General features: G+C 41.0%; 1 protein-coding gene across 2 annotated transcripts in view; it reads left to right on the forward strand.

The window, feature by feature from the left end:
- Positions 1 to 16984, forward strand: part of MAN2C1 (mannosidase alpha class 2C member 1) — a 65473-nt gene that overhangs the window by 24180 nt on the left and 24309 nt on the right. For both annotated transcript variants that reach the window (XR_008892528.1, XM_056572590.1), the window contains exons 8-17: positions 1983 to 2093; positions 3645 to 3737; positions 3870 to 3986; positions 5906 to 6001; positions 8184 to 8329; positions 10077 to 10200; positions 11620 to 11741; positions 12707 to 12792; positions 13316 to 13477; positions 15772 to 15848. Coding sequence is in view for 1 of the 2 variants with exons in the window: in XM_056572590.1 (XP_056428565.1) it covers positions 1983 to 2093; positions 3645 to 3737; positions 3870 to 3986; positions 5906 to 6001; positions 8184 to 8329; positions 10077 to 10200; positions 11620 to 11741; positions 12707 to 12792; positions 13316 to 13477; positions 15772 to 15848 (1134 nt within the window). In the remaining variant the exon portion in view is untranslated. The remainder of the gene's footprint in view (positions 1 to 1982; positions 2094 to 3644; positions 3738 to 3869; positions 3987 to 5905; positions 6002 to 8183; positions 8330 to 10076; positions 10201 to 11619; positions 11742 to 12706; positions 12793 to 13315; positions 13478 to 15771; positions 15849 to 16984) is intronic.

Genomic DNA, 16984 nt, shown 5'->3' on the forward strand with positions numbered 1-16984 from the left:
GTCTATAAACAGACTTAAATCTTGGACATAGGTCAAGACGCCTGTCTGGCTTCTTCTACTCTCTTTCCATGATGGTATTTAGAACTAGGTGAACTGGTAGCACACTGGATTTTTTCTTAGGGGAATAAAACAGGTTATTCTTGTCTTGAGCAGTCTCCTGTTCTTCCTTAGATTCCACACATTTCTTAACAGGTTGTATAAATTTTTCTGCAGCATTTTTCTTAAGGAGATAAAAATCTTCCACAATGACATCTGAGTCTGAAGAGTCCTGAGACTGCGACTGGTTAGATGAACCAGAAGTAGAGGGGGCTGAAAAATCTTCCTGCAGCTGCTGCCGCTTAGCCTTCTTTCTTTTGGGTTCAAAGGTAGTAGAATGCACATGATCTTTAAACCATTCAAAGAAATCCTTTGCTACTACAGTCAGACCACGCTCAGGTGCACACCTGCTGCAAACATTAGATGAGGCATTAGATTCCAAAGGTGGATCACATAACTTAACTGCAGGCTTGGAAAATGAAGACTGAAGTTTATCCAGACATATACTACAATAGTCTCCATGCTGATCATCAGGTAACAGGAGACTGCATGCTGTACAAGAATGGAGTTTAAAGGAGTACTCCGGTGCACACTTTTTTTCATTTTATCCCGTCCGGGCTGCAAAATAAAAGAAAACACACTTTATCTTACCTGCCAACGAGCCCCCGGAGCTCCGGTACAGGTGTTCGGTCCCCCGGGCTGTATTCTTCTTACTTCCTGTTAGCCCGGCACGTCACACAGAGCTTCAGCCTATCACTGGCCGAGGCGGGAAGCTGAAGCTGAAGCTAAAGCTCCGTGTGACGGAGGCTGAAGCTCCGTGTGACGTGCCGGGCTAACAGGAAGTAAGAAGAATACAGCCCAGGGACCGAACACCTGTACCGGAGCTCCGGGGGCTCGTTGGCAGGTAAGATAAAGTGTGTTTTCTTTTATTTTGCAACCCGGATGGGATACAATGAAAAAAGTGTGCACCGGACTACTCCTTTAACCTTCTGCTTCCTCTTTCTGTGGCTTGAAATCTGCAAGATATTCACTTAGATGTTCGGTCAGAGCAACTAGTACAAAACAACACTCCCCAGAACTGGCCCATACCTTTTAAGGCCAGAAAACCCTGCGGCCCGGCACATCAGCACAGAGCAGCAGGCAGACTAAGCTTAAATAGACCCAAGGGCGCCAGCTCACCAAGACATGCCCCCTCCCAGACCTCTGATTGGACTGCGTAAAGAGACCAGGATCCTAAGACTCTTGCGCAGACGCCTGACAAACCCGAAGCCGCCAAATGCCAGCACAAAGCACACAGTGCGCCTAACTCCGAAACAGATGCTGCGCAGAACACAGATAAGTAATGGAGGAGAGAGTGGAAAGTGAAAGCATATACCGCAGCGATACAGTACCGGGTAATAAGCTTAAAAGTCCGGGCACAGCACCAGATATAACATTGCTATGTACCGCCAGGAAATCACACTGGAATATGGAAGGGCGACACAGGCTACAGGCATTACCAGGACAATGTGCTGGCAGGGAAACCCACAATACTCTCTAACCTGGTCTAGGCCAGGAACACCACCTGCAGAAACGATGCGCCCTGAACAAAGCAAGGCCAGACTTTGTCTTGAATCCAGGTGGGCAGCAAGGTGTAGCACACACCTGCTAGGATTTAGGACTGAAAAACACAATTGGTTCTGCTACTGGACTCCCTTTTATGCATATGCATTGTTAATGATTATTAATGGTCTAATTATTTAAATGTTCTAGGTGGGTGTTCCTAGTTGGGAGAAATGGGATCTGAATATCCATACTGTGCTGCTGTTAGGCCGAAGAAGAAAAGATATCTAATACGAGGATTTCTGTAAGGGGGCTTTTTTCAGTTTTTGTTGTTAAGCCGTCCACTGAGATTACTGATAAATAAAAATGAATATGTTTAACAAATGACCCTTTTATTGTTCCAGGCTCAGCAACTGGATTGGGTGAAAACATGGTATCCTGGATTATATTCACAAATTAAAGAGTTTGTGAAACTTGGTCAATTCATACCTGTTGGTGGAACATGGGTGGAAATGGTAAGGCTATGCCTTATATTCTGAGAGGAGGGAGCAGGGGGCAGACTTATGGGGAAACCTAGCTGATGCACCAAACAGTTTTACTACCTATTAATAGACTTGGTTTTAGCCAATTTTTTACATCATAACTTGTTTCAATCCACATCCCTTTACCAATAACACACCCTTGATAATTAAAGCACAAAAAGTGTCTAAAAACACAATAAATGTGGTAAAAAGCATGTATGACAGTTTTTTGGGGGCAAATTGAGCCACATTTCTGACACATTTGGAATAGTAAATTTACCCCATAGTATTCATTTGCTACAGACTCCTTTTCTAGTATGTGAAAGCAATTGCCATTTTTATATTAGTTACTACACCCCACTGCAACTATTTTCTTTAGTCTGGAAGGATTTCTATTTGGTTGTCTGGGCATGCTGGGAGTTGTAGTTCTGCAACAGCTGGAGACACACTTAAAAAAAAAAACACTAGTTTAAGTATATGTTTCATAGGTCTGGGAAATTTCTTCAGTGCAATTCTTCAAACATTCACACCAAATGGAAGCCCAAAACGCAAAGTGAACCAAGCCTGAGGTGTGGGTTATGCAGCAAATTTGGCCATTGCATTGGTCACATTGCCCAAAAAAACTGAGGCCAAGATTTATCAATAGTAAAATGTATATAGAAAATGGGTCAGCTCATTATTCGCTCCAGACATCCGTGTGTCCAGCACAACCTCTCCTCGTGGAAGCTCAGATGCAGACACTGAGGCTGAGTCCCCAGATGGATCAATCATTAGGAAAGAAAACAAACTTCTGTCTCCCAATGAGGATAAAATCCTAAAATTTATTTGAAACAAATTAAAATCCAAGTGTAACGTAACGAAAGATTAAACCACAAAAAAACTAAATGCACCAACGCATTTCGACTTGTTAACAAGTCTTAGTGATGGTGGGTGCGTTTGTGTGTGGTTTTATCTTTTGTTACGTTGCACTTGGATTTTAATTTGTTGGGGATACATTTTTGGATTTTATCCTGATTGGGAGCCGGAAGTTTGTTTTCTTTCCCAGATTTATCAAACTGTGTGAGAAAAAATAGAGTGATTTCCCCACAGTAACCAATCACAGCTCAGCTTTCACTTTACCACAGCTTGTTAGCTGAGCTGTGATTGGTTACTGTGGAAAAAATCCCTCCACTTTTTCTCTCACACAGTTTAATAAATCTGGGCCTGAGTCGCTCTCCCTAACTTAAGTGAATGGGGTCATGTTGCCAACTGCAGGGGTCTGCAACCCAACAATCACCCAAAACCCATCCAAAATAGATTTGAGGTCACAACCACTTGCAGGTCCCATACACTTACATTATGTGCGATGCAGCTCGATTCTCAGGAAGAGCAACACACAAACTGTGTCACAGCCAAAGCTGCCATGTAGCTCTAGGCTTGTACTTGTTACTTTCATGTTCTTTTGATATCATCCTTTATCACATAGTCAGATGTTTTTACTTTGTATTTGAAGCATGGAGGAAGTACATATTTCTTTAACTTTCTGTATAATTATTCTCCTATAAGGATGGAAACCTTCCCAGCGGTGAATCTATGGTGCGCCAGTTTTTGCACGGTCAGCTCTTCTTTCAAGAAGAATTTGGCAGCATGTGTTCCGAGGTAAATTGATAAGCAGCAAAAGACCAATGCTTTATAATTTTATTATGATTTTGTGGTTTGTTTCATCTCAGCAGAAGTGTTTTATTGTTCTATGTTTTCTAATAATGCTGCATTTTCCCATCATCTTCATAGTTTTGGCTACCAGACACTTTTGGATATTCCGCTCAGTTGCCACAGTTAATGAACGGCTGTGGGATTCAGCGATTCCTCACTCAGAAGTTAAGTTGGAGCCTGGTTAATTCTTTTCCTGTAAGTAAGCTGAGCACTCGTGAGTGTGCCCAATGTGTGCCCAGTAATCAGTTATTATTATGAGTTTTTATTATTTATTTATTTATTATTATTATTACTCATTCTTTGCTATTAGCATGGTTACATGTTACATGAAGATTGAGATGTAGACATTTCTTCCGTATTAAAGGAGAACTCCAGACCATAAAAATTGTCCCCCATACTGCCGGCAGTAAAAAAATAAAGATGTACATACCTTCCTCCGCTCCCCCGGGGCCTCCGGTAACCGGCTCCGGTAACCGGCTCCGGTCTCCGTCGCAATCCCCATCCTGGTTGCCGGTGGTCGGATGAATCAGCCAATCACCAGCCGCAGCGCAGTCCGACTCGGCCGGCGATAGGCTGAGCGGCAGTGTGACGTTTTCGACCCCGGCCGCAGGTGCCGGTGTAGTGAAGCATTTTGTTTCCTGAAGTGTTCTCACACTGCAGCTCAGCCTATCGCCGGCCGAGTCGGACTGCGCTGCGGCTGGTGATTGGCTGATTCATCCGACCACCGGCAACCAGGAAGTGGATTGCGGCGGAGACCGGAGCCGGTTACCGGAGGCCCCGGGGGAGCGGAGGAAGGTATGTACATCTTTATTTTTTTTCTGCCGGCAGTATGGGGGACAATTTTTATGGTCTGGAGTTCTCCTTTAATATAGCTTCATTTTTTAAAGGTTTCTTCACAGTAAACCTCCTCTTTTATAGCTTGGCATAGAGTAGCATTGCATTCTTACTATTTCAGAATGATTCTGAATAGCAGAGTTTATCCTCCTTCCCCCTACTGTATAAGATTTCCTTTTCATATATCAGTTGTCTGGCGTGTTTTCGTCCCACGTGCACCGGAGGGAAACTGATAGCAGAACAGATCCCATTCATTTGAATGTGACAGTCCACAATCATCTGGCGACTCAGTTTGGAGGCCGGCTAATTGGACTTGCCCGACAGGCACAGACCGGGGAACACATCTTGCTGCGTTCCCCCATCCAGCGATCACAAACATTGGACGCGGCTGCTACACAACTGATGCCAACTGATGCACTTTCGGAGCTGGACACTGGATATGTGTAACTCTATCCTTACATGGTGCAGCACAGGTGAAATATAAGCACAGTGAGAGCAATATTCTTTGTTGTGGCTGCACTCTTCATTAATGGAGCAGTCCAGGCAGATGTATCCAATTTCATGTCCTCTAATAGGACTTATGGACAGAAAGTTCCACAAAGGGAAAAAGCCACTTTAGGATCAAATATTGGCCCTCATTTACTAAGAGTGGAGTGTAGGTTTCTTTTTGGGTCTTAATTCCCTACAATTTATTTTCCACGGTATTTACTAAGGTTTCCCTACATTTTTCACTTTGCCTACACTTTGCTTTTTTACACATGCTCTGATCTGTAGGGTTTTCCTCAGCTCAAATCCACCAAATTTTATGTGGAAACCTTAGTAAATAAGTTGGGTTTTTGTGAAAATGTCAGGGGCACGCCCCTTTTCAGAGACCACGCCCCCTTTCCATGGCGACCACACCCCATTTTTGGGTTTTCTTAGCAAAGCGACAGAATCTGGCGCACAACCTGACAAAACATGTCAGGTTTGCAATAGTAAATGATGGGCTATTGTCTAACATGGCAGAGTTAGTATTGATCTTTTGGATACAAGCATTTTTAAGCTTTTGATGTAGCTTTACACATGAAAGAGACTGTAATGTGCATGCACTTTAGATATGTTGTCCATCAGGTTGGCAGAGGTCCACAACTCTGGTATGTTTCCAATAAGTAAGCATAGTTCTGATTAATTCTGTGTTGTACATAGGATATCATCTGTTTTTTGTTTGGAGACGATTTAGCGTTTGCAGCTTTGTTTTCATTCTGTGTTTCTTTTTTTTTTGCTTTTGTTTTTTTTTGCAGCATCATACCTTTCACTGGGAAGGCATTGATGGCTCAAAGGTCCTTGCTCATTTTCCTCCAGGGGACTCTTACGGGATGAAGGGTAGCGTGGAGGAGGTAAGCTATTGCATTGTTGTATTATTGACTTTTTTTTTTTTTTTCTAGTTTAGAGACAATTTTAACCTTTTGGGGACCAAGGGCATACAGGTACGCCCTTGCATCCTGGTACTTAAGGACCAAGGGCGTACATGTGCGCCCAGGTCCTGTTACCAGGGTTTGAAGCATGCTCACAAGCTGAGCACACTTCAAACCCAGTGGGTCCCGACTGCTATTAGCAGCCAGGACCAAGGGTTAATGCCGGGCACTGCCGATCGGGCCGATGCCTGGCATTAACCCTTTAGATGCTGCGATCCAAGTTGATTGCGGCGTTTAAAACAAAAGTAAAATTCTCAGCAGCTGATCGGGACCATCGTGGGAGGGCCCTTACCTGCCTCCTTGCCGTCCGATTGATCTTCTGCTGCTCCCAGCTTGCATAGCAGGCTGGAACAGCAGAGCACCGATAACACTGATCAATGCTATGCTATGGCATAGCATTAAACAGTGTATGCAATCAAAAGATTGCATGTTATAGCCCCCTATGGGAGCTAAATAAAATAAAATGAATAGTGTTAAAAAAAAGTTTATAAAAATGAATTAACCCCTTCCTATTAAAAGTTTGAATCCCCCTTTTCCCATTTGTTAAATAAAATAAAAAATAAATTAATCATATGTGGTACCACCGTGTGCGTAAATGTCCGAACTATTAAAATATAAGGGTATCTAAACCGCACAGTCAATGGCGTAAATGTAAAAAAATACCAATACCAACAAATATACCATAAAAATATTAATAAAAAGCGATCAAAACAAAAATGGTACCAATAAAAACGACAGACCACGGCACAAAAATTGAGCCTTCATATATACCTGTATATGGAAAAAAAAAGTTATAGGGGTCAGAAGATGACAATTTTAAATATACTAATTTTGGTGCATGTAGTTATATTTTCTTCTCAAGTAGAAAAATAAAACCTGCATAAATTGTGTATCCTTGTAACCGTATGTAACTACAGAATAAAGGGAAGGTGTCATTTTTACCGAAAAGTGCAGTGCGTAGAAACGGAAGCCCCCAAGTTACAAAATGGCATTTTTTTTTATTTCACCCTACAAATGTTTTTTTTTTTTGTTTTGTTTTGTTTCAATGCAGATTGTGTTATAAAATGAGTGATGTCATTGTAAAGTACAATGGGTGATGCAAAAACAAGCCCTCATATGGGTCTGTAGGTGCAAAATTAAAAGCGTTATGATTTTAGAAGGGGAGGAGGAAAAAACTAAAGTGCAAAAACGAAAATTGGCCTGGTCCTTAAAGGGGTACTCCGGTGGAATATTTTTTTTTTTTAAATCATCTGAGGCCAGAAAGTTAAACAGATTTGTAAATTACTTTTATTTAAAACTCTTAATCTTTCCAGTACTTATCAGCTGCTGTATACTACAGAGGAAGTTCGTTTCTTTTTTAATTTATTTTCTGTCTGTCCACAGTGCTCTCTGCTGACGCCTCTGTCCATGTTAGGAATTGTCCAGAGCAGGAGAGGTTTGCTATGGGGATTTTCTCCTACTCTGGACAGTAGAGAGGTAGACAGGTGTCAGCAGAGAGCACTGTGGTCAGACAGAAAAGAAATTGAAAAAGAAAAGAACTTCCTGTGGAGCATGCAGCAGCTGATAAGTACTGGAAGGATTACGATTTTGAAATAAAAGTAATTTACAAATCTGTTTTACTTTCTTGCACCAGTTGATTAAAAAAAAAAAAAAAGTTTTCCAGCGGAGTACTGCCCCTGGGTGAAAATGGGCTTTGTCCCCAAGGGATTAAGAAGCAGCCCCCCTCCCCCGCATGCTGCCTGCCATTTAAACAAACTAGATTGCATGGCTGCACGGTGCATACTAGCTAGGTACGTGCGCAGTGTTGAATTGAATCTTATGCTCATAGCAGGGCCTATCTCCTTGTGTGCACTTAAATATTATGCATGACACAAACCCAAGATTTTCATATATCTTTGACACTTTGGTTGAATAAAAACCTTATTTCATAACTTCTTCAAAGGCCATCAGCTATATTAAAAGTAACTTTCGTGCTATTGCATCATTATCCGTCAGCCCATGTCTGCAGCTCATAGCATGCAGATAGGCTGGCATATTCAGTTTAACAAATCACGAGCTACAGGAATGTATTTTTTATCTATACTTTCATTGTATGATTATTCAGATGCTTAAAACAGTAAAGAACAACAGGGACAAGGGACGTGTCAACTGTGGTATTGCGTTATATGGGTATGGTGATGGTGGCGGAGGTCCAACTGAGAAGATGTTGGGAAGATTTAAACGGATGAAAGATACAGACGGTTTGCCCAGGTCAGTGGTGTTTGCTTATTGCTGTGAGCCTTTATTGGATCCTTTTGGACAGCAGTAAAGCTATAAACAACCGACAGTGAACAGAAACTGAAAATTAACCCCTTCATGACCCAGCAAATTTTGATTTCTGGCTCACGTTTTTTTTTCCTCCTTACATTCTTTGACTCATAACTTTTTAAAAGTTGTATAAGGGCTTATTTTCTGTTTGACGAGTTGGACTTTCCACTGATTCACATATCTTTTATCATACAATGTATAACAAAGCCAGAAATAAATTATATGCGGGGCAAAATTGAAAAAAATATGGAATTGCACAACTTTTTAGGGCAATAATTTCAAAATGCGGTAAATCTGACATTCCATCTTTATTCTATGAGTCAGTATGATTCCAATTATACCAAACTTGAATCATTTTTGTTTCGTTTTATGGTAAAAAAATAAAATAAAATAAATTAAACCTTGAAAAATAAAAAATAAACTTTATTCATTACCATGTTCTCACCCCTATAACTTTTTTATTTTTCCATCTACAGATGTGGGTTAGGGTTTGATTTTTGCACCATGAGCTTTAGTTTTTATATGGTACCACGTTTGTGAAGTTCTGGCTTTTTGATCTCTTTTTATTCAGATTTTTTCCGATGTAATGTAACTAAAAATCAGCAATTTTGGCGTTTGGAATTTTTTTGCGATTATGCCATTCACCATGCAGGATCAGAAACATAATAATTTTATAGTTTGGACACTTACTCACACGGCGATACCAAATATGTTTATATTTTTAAAATATTTTTTTTTACTTTTTTTACACACACTTTTTGGCCTCCCTAGGGACCTGTCATAAGCCTTCATCAGATAGCTTACATAGATCAATGTAATGCTATTTCATTACTTTGATCTATGAAATCTGTACTCGATTGCTAAGGGCTGCCAAAGGGAGCCTTAAGCAAAAACAGAACCAGGGAAGACGCAGAGGACACTGTAAGACCTCAGGCTTCCCTAGCAACCCTTAACCCATCCATAGAGGGGGGGGGGGTTGGGGGGGCGGGTTCATCAGGGAATAGCGGCATTTAATGTTTAAATGCCGTGATCTGTATAGATCACGGTATTTAAATAGTTGAATGACGGACATCGGTGCGATCTCCGAGGTCCATCATTACCGTCAAATGTCAGCTGCTGATAGCAGCGGACATCTCCCGGTCATGACGCATGCTGGGAGTTGTAGTTTCGCAGCAGCTGAAGGCACCCTGGTTGCAAATAGAGATGTTTTAGAGGGGTCCTCCTCTTAGGAGAGCTTCTATCAGGGGGTGAGAGCTGCTCTAGAGTGGCTTTCCTGCTGGAGGACTCAGCTCATCCATGCTTTACATAGATGGTATAGATGGACTTTTTCTTTCATCATAACAAGTGCTGGTATGATGTGCCAGATTTGTGACCACTCCCTCCCCCACAATCGGCTTATTATTATTAAGAGACCTGTAATAAAGATATAGTTGAAAATGTCTTAATTAGGATAATTATGCCCTTTCTGCTGAAATATGCTGGATGCTTTGGAAAAGTAGTTTTTACCTGTCATTGTATGGGTTGTATTGTATTTTCTGTTGGTTTATATCTTAATAAATAGGCTAGAAAAAAAAAAAATCATCTGACAGTTAACACCTGAGCTAAATGTATTAGGATTTTACTAGAAATATTAGGGATACTAGTAATCTGTGTGGTGTCATCTTCTCCAACTCTCGTTCTCATACAACAGAGTTCATCTGTCTACCCCTGACCGGTTCTTTTCTGCTTTGGAAACAGACACTTCTCAGCTCTGCACTTGGGTTGGAGAACTCTTTCTCGAGTTGCACAATGGAACTTACACAACACAAGCTCAGGTACATTGTTGGTATATTTTATTGATTGATTTTTTTTTTTTTTTTTCATTCACATTACATTCACATATCTGGATTAAACACATTTTTGTTCACTTTAGATCGCACGTCCAGGTCAGTGAAAATACTATATTTTGATATGATCTGCAGATAAGGTATAATAAAGCAGTTTAGGTAGAGGTTTAATGATGCATTGTATTTTGTGAACATAAACAGAAGGGAAGATATTGTTCCCAGTTGGAAAAAAAAACATTCCTTTAACAATTACTTATCTGTGTATGTCAAGCCTGCCTCTATGAAATTATGTGACCTCATGTTCTTTGCTCTGTGCATATGTGTACAGGGCAGGTGCAGAGCTGTGACATATTTGCAACATATAGTTTACTACCTTTTTAAACCCTCTACCCCCACAAATTGCTACTTCCAGTCTCATAAACGTATGGAGCATGTCAACAGATCCTGCTTAGTACAAGACACTAGCTGAAAGGGTGTTTTGAGGGGAGGGAATCCTTTATATATGATCTATAGCATGTAACTTGCTATTTCCACTATTGGGTGATCATTTAGTGGCTACAATTGCAACCTAGTTGTATTGCAGGTTTTATATACTCGAATATAAGCCGAGGCCCCTAATTTCACTACAAAAACCTCGGAAAAACGTATTGACTCGAGTATAAGCCTAGGGTGGGAAATACATCATCCCCCCTGTCATTATTCATCATCCCCCCTGTCATTATTCAGACCCGCCCCCCCCCTATCATCATCCCCCCCATCATCATCACCCCCTGTCAATATCCCCCCTGTCGTCATCCAGACACCACCCCCCCCCCCTTCGTTGTCTACTCACCTCCCCAGTGACGCTGCATTGACACCGTCTCGCAGGGACATCTGCTGTGCACGGACGTCCCTGCGCGTCGTCGTCAATGTAGCATCACTAGTCCGGGGCCGGCCTGGAGTGGAGAAGAGGGCCTTCTGGTGAATATGGACGGCCCAGACCGGCTCACCCTCCCCACCGGTATGCAGACTGGCCCCAGACTAGTGACGCTGCATTGACACCGCCACGCAGGGATGTCCGTGTTCAGCAGACATCCGTGACATCAGGGATGTCCCTGCGCTCTGATGTCCCTGTGCGGCAGCATCACTAGTCCAGGACCGGCTCACCCTTCGCCACCCATATGCGGACGGTCCCTGCAGCGAATATGGACGGACCGGCCCACCCTCCCACCGGTATGCCTGAAGCAAATTTTAGTTTTTTTTCCACTCAAGTATAAGCCGAAAGGGTCGTTTTCAGAACGAAAAATCGTGCTGAAAAATTCTGCTTATACTCGAGTATATACGGTATATAAGCTATTTCTAACAAAAAGGAAATGTAATTAATTTACTAAGTTCTAGTATATGTGTTTGTTTCCACTGACCATGTAGATTAAGAAAGGGAACAGACAATGTGAGCAGTTACTGCATGATGTGGAATTCCTCAGCTCTGTTGCCTTGGCCCAGGACAAGAGTTTCATTTACCCAAGCCATAGGCTTCAACACCTCTGGAGGTACAGTCATGTTTACCTTTCATTTACACCTGGCATTACATTTTTGCTAAAGTCGTTTGTTACATAATTTTTGTACTAGGCACATTGCTGTATAAGTATAACCCATTTCTATAGTAATCCTTACAGCACTACTTTTCTTTACCTCTTTGGAACTAAAAAAATACCAAACTGCATTATAAAGGCTGCTACAATATTCTAACCAACTATGTGAAAAAGTGTATTCTCTTATAAATGAAAATATAGGTGTAAACTTACTGGTACAGGTACCATGGATATAGTCTGCTGCCACTAAGCACAAAAAGAGTGTTAGTTCCTTTTTCAGACACTGTGGGAGAATTATCATAACATTTGCAGAGGAAAAGTTGACTAGTTGCCCATACCACCAATCAGATTGCTTCTTTCATTTTTAAAATGGCCTCTGAAAAATAAAATGATGTGACTGGCTTCTATGGGCTGAGTTAAACCAGTTTTCGCTTCGGTGCCCAAATGACTGTAGCACTCTGCGTCTGCACAGCCAACACTCTGTTCATTCTGCTTGCACTCCATTCATTTTCTATGGGGCTTCCAAACATTACAGAACTCAGCACTAGAGAATGAATGAGTGCACACCCTTTTATGCTCCATTTGTTAGGAGGACATTTTCTCTTCATTTTTGTGATCGATCCCAAGTCCCAACAGTCATTTCCTTGCTGGACTGCTAGGTTTAAGTTTGATGGTTCCTTTGTCCCTGGACACTAACTTAACAGTGTCTTTCCCTCTAGAATGCTTTTATTTTTCTATTTCTGCTTTTCCTACTACTTGAATACATAGTGGTTTAGCTCAGTGCAGGTGGGTTATTACTTTCTATAAGGAGTTAAATGTACTTAAGTTGCCTGTGTCCCTAAATTAACTCAAGAAAAGGATTTTACAGTGAATGCTCCAATAAAGATGTTGTGACTTTATTCTTTTCTCCACTTATGGTCCAGGTTATTGCTTTTGAATCAATTCCATGATGTGCTACCTGGGAGCTGTATCCAGCTGGTGGTTGAAGATGCTTTACGATACTATGAAGGTAAGATTATTTATTTGTTTGATATGAGGTTTTCAGACCCTAAACCAAGATCCTACTGCTACCAATGGCTGTATGTAACAGGATGGGACCTGGCTGTCAGGGTTAACAGATTAAAGTAAAACGGTCACCAGTTCCCCCGCAATATAACCCAATACACCGGGTTATAGTGCAGGTGAACAGGAGATCGATGCAGGGTCTCAGACTGCTATATCTACCTGCAGTCCAGAGCCCCACTCCTGCGAAGGTCCCCCTCTTCCAGCACTGACTTACGCTTTGAGGCGGGCCCGCTGGCTAGATTAAAATATTCATAAGCGCAGGTCACGTGAGCGCTCAGTAGGCACGAGACTCTGCATCGGTCTCCTGTTCACCTGCACTATAACCCTGTGTATCGGGTTATAGTGCGGGGGAACTGGTGACCGTTTTCCTTTTAATAAAGTTTTAAGTAATATATGTAGATGGATAATAATTCTATGTGGGCAAAATGAGAATTTGTTACTCAAAATCATTTGTATTTGCTTGGCAGAAATCAGAACAGAAGGAGCCAAACTTCTCAGTGAAGCAATGCAGTCGCTGCTAAAGACTCCAGCCCAGTCTGTGGCCAGTCATACATTCTCTGTGATAAACACTTTGCCTTGGGAGCGCACAGAGGTTGTTTCCTTACCAGGATCAGGGGAGCAGCATTTGGGTATATTTCTAAAATTTAGCACCATTCCTGTATGTGTCATATATAGAGAAGGGCTGCATAGTTGTTCTTTTGCAGTACAGATTATTGTGTACTTCTGCATGGCATATTCTTTTAAACTAGAATACACTTCTCATATGCTACATTGTATTCTGTGTGATATGTGTCTGTGGAGCAAGATCTGTGTAAAGTGAGGAAGTGCTCTAAAATTTAACTTTTAATAGTATACATATAAAATTCACGAGTAGTGACCCATATAAAATAGAATTAAATATATTTAAATGCACCAATATGAATTAGTTTACAGCCCTACGCGTTTCCACTGCATCCAGCAGTTTCCTCAGGGGACAACTATTAAAGGTACATTGACCCAAAGGGTTATGATTTACACCACATGAGTACAATTCAAGCCTTAATTAGATATTAGCATACATCACACATGGAGGCCTAGAAGGAAAAGAACAAACAACAATATAGTTGAAGTATACTTCAACTATATTGTTGTTTGTTCTTTTCCTTCTAGGCCTCCATGTGTGATCCCTTGGTCCGATAACAGTAGGAAGTAGGATATTTGCCACAGCAATATCTATTTACAACAAAAATCTATATGTTTGATTCTAACAGTATTATCATTGCCACGGCAACACATGCATGCTAATATCTAATTAAGGCTTGAATTGTACTCATGTGGTGTAAATCCTAACCATTTGGGTAAATGTACCTTTAATAGTTGTCCCCTGAGGAAACTGCTGGATGCAGTGGAAACGCGTTGGGCTGTAAACTAATTCATATTGGTGCATTTAAATATATTTAATTCTATTTTATATGGGTCACTACTGGTGAATTTTATATGTATACTGTTAAAAGTTAAATTTTAGAGCACTTCCTATGGTTTTTTTTTCCCCCTTATGATTTAATTTGATTGCTGGGAAGATTTATCATCTGAACCTTCTATAGGGTCCTCATCTACTATAGATCTATTATATAAAGTGAGACAGATACCAGCTACCACGCTGTACATTAGAAAAAAGGTTTGCTTTAAGCCAAATGTAAAACTTATATACATATACTCCGTGCCATGTTACCTTTTTCATACCTCTACAGTATACTCACCATTATAACCTATAAATGTTCTTTTGTAGTTATAAGGTTTCCATTCTAAAAAATTATACTGCTTTTTTTAAATGGTACCTGCCATTTGTAATAAAAAACTAATGTTATAGATTACCCTATTTGAATTACTTTTCTAATATACTTCTTAATAAAATCTTGTAACTTTGTGTTAAATTAACACCTAAAAGTTTGGCCACCAGGGGTCCTCCTTCTGGTCCTGCCTGCAGTGCTGCTAGCAGATTGGATCCTGCAGCAGCCTGGCAGCGACACATGTATGGCAATGCAGATGGGACCTTGGCTCAGCACAGTGTATAGGGCTGAATATTTTAGCTCCCTTTCCCTTGTGAGCTAGACTGTAAAGACACAATGCCACTAGTGCATAATATTGTACTCAATATTTCTGCTGCTTTTGTAAGCTGCTGGGCAGAGCTGACACATTGTAGAGTTCAGTGCTGAGAGGGGGGTTCTCAGCCAAACACAGCCCATCTCACACTGAACTGGTCTTGGCTGCACGTAACAAAGTGAGGGAGGACGTTCTCCCCAGCAAGGCTTCAGATGATGTCACGCCTGCTGGGTAACACCCCTTCCCAGTTTGTGGAGCTGACCTAGACTGAGCAGAAGATACAGAACAAGATCAAGGTAGAAAACTAAAAAATAATAAAAAAATAAAGGCAGGGGGTGGTCTATCATGATGGGGGAAGTGAACTGGGAGGATTAAAACTGTATCAAGCCAATGACAGGTACTCTTCAAACTCTATGTGCCTAGGTTTCACATTCTATAAAGCTAAAAGTCACTATGCACTGAATTTCTAAAATAATGTTGCCTCCTATTGCCTATATGCCAAGAATAGTTTTATGAATTATATTTGGGATCCGAAGGGGAGATTCATCAATACCTGTGCTGAGGAAAAGTTGGCCATAGCAACCAATCAGATCGCTTCTTTCATTTTTCAGAGGCCTTTTTAAAAATGAAAAAAAGTTATCTGGTTACTATGGGAAACTGATCAACTTTTCCTCTGGGCAGGTTTTAATGAATCTCCCCCCAAATCCCAAGCTTGAAGTGTTCCATGTTAATATTATGAAACATATAACTTCCACATGCATTCAGTGTTAACCATAGTATATTACTTGGGTCCTATGGATTTTTCTATGTTCTATTGTGATTATTATTATTTTTTTATTAGTTAGAGCACCCAGTATGGGCTATGCTGTGTTACCTGAAGAAGTGAATCCTTCTACCCCTGTGACAGTTGTCATGCAGGTATGTATAGATCCAGTAGATTAAATGGATTCTGTCACTTAAAACTTTTGACATGTTATTGGGACAGGTTAAGAGTTTTTATTGGTCTGGACCTCAGTGCTGAGACCTATACCGATTAGGAGAATGAGCCCAGGGAAGTGTGCAGCATTGCTGTTCACTCCCAGTTCATAGTGATCTTTGTGCTCCCCATCTGTGCTAAGGTTTAAAATGGAGCAGCAAAGATTGCTACGAGTCGGGGAGTGAACAGTAATACTGCACTCTTCTCTGAGCTTGTTCTCCTGATCGGTTTTGGACTCAGCACTGAGACTCAGACCGATCAAAACTTTAAACATGTCACAGTGATATGTCAAAAGTTTTTCTAAGTGACAGGTACTCTTTAAACATACATAGACAGGAGTAAAGGTATGTATATATAGAACTTGACAATTGTGGTTGCATTTCACTTTTACAACTTTAGTAGTACAAAAGCAGCCATATCCTCTTTCACATTAGAAAACTGGCTGCTATGGTGACACATGGATAAAACGGTATACATACACAATGGTGGGACTCTATACTCAACAGAATAGTACCAAGCTTTTATACAGAACAGAATTAGACTGTGTACTGTACTGGCAACATAAATCAAAAACACAATGGCCCTCATTTACTATTCTAAACCCGACTTGTTTTGTCGGGTTTTTTTGGCGCATCTTTGTCTGCGACATGTCGCAGACATCGTGCACCAGTCTGCGACACGATGCAACATTTTTTCCAGACGGACCCTATGTGGATTCTCCCAAACCCGAAAAAGGGGCGTAACCCGACATTTCTGAGCTTTCCCACATATTTATAAAGGTTTCCAACCCGAAGTTGCTGAATTGTTGTGGATTTTTTCACGACAACTCAGAGGAGTTGGAAACCAAAACCAACAAAACCCACGTGCGACAAACAGGATGCGACATAATAATAAATACCAGGGGAAAAAAGCAGTCGGGTAAGAAAGCAACATAGACTTACAACCCGATTTTCTAAGTAAATTAGGGCCAATGTAAGTTAAAACCATTTATTGCACTTCATTGTGTTAATGTGGATTAATGACGCATAATAGTTAAAGGGCTTATCCAGCACTTAAAAACATATCCCCTATCCACAGG

Source organism: Hyla sarda, chromosome 4, assembly GCF_029499605.1.
Source record: "Hyla sarda isolate aHylSar1 chromosome 4, aHylSar1.hap1, whole genome shotgun sequence".
Lineage (NCBI taxonomy): Eukaryota > Metazoa > Chordata > Amphibia > Anura > Hylidae > Hyla > Hyla sarda.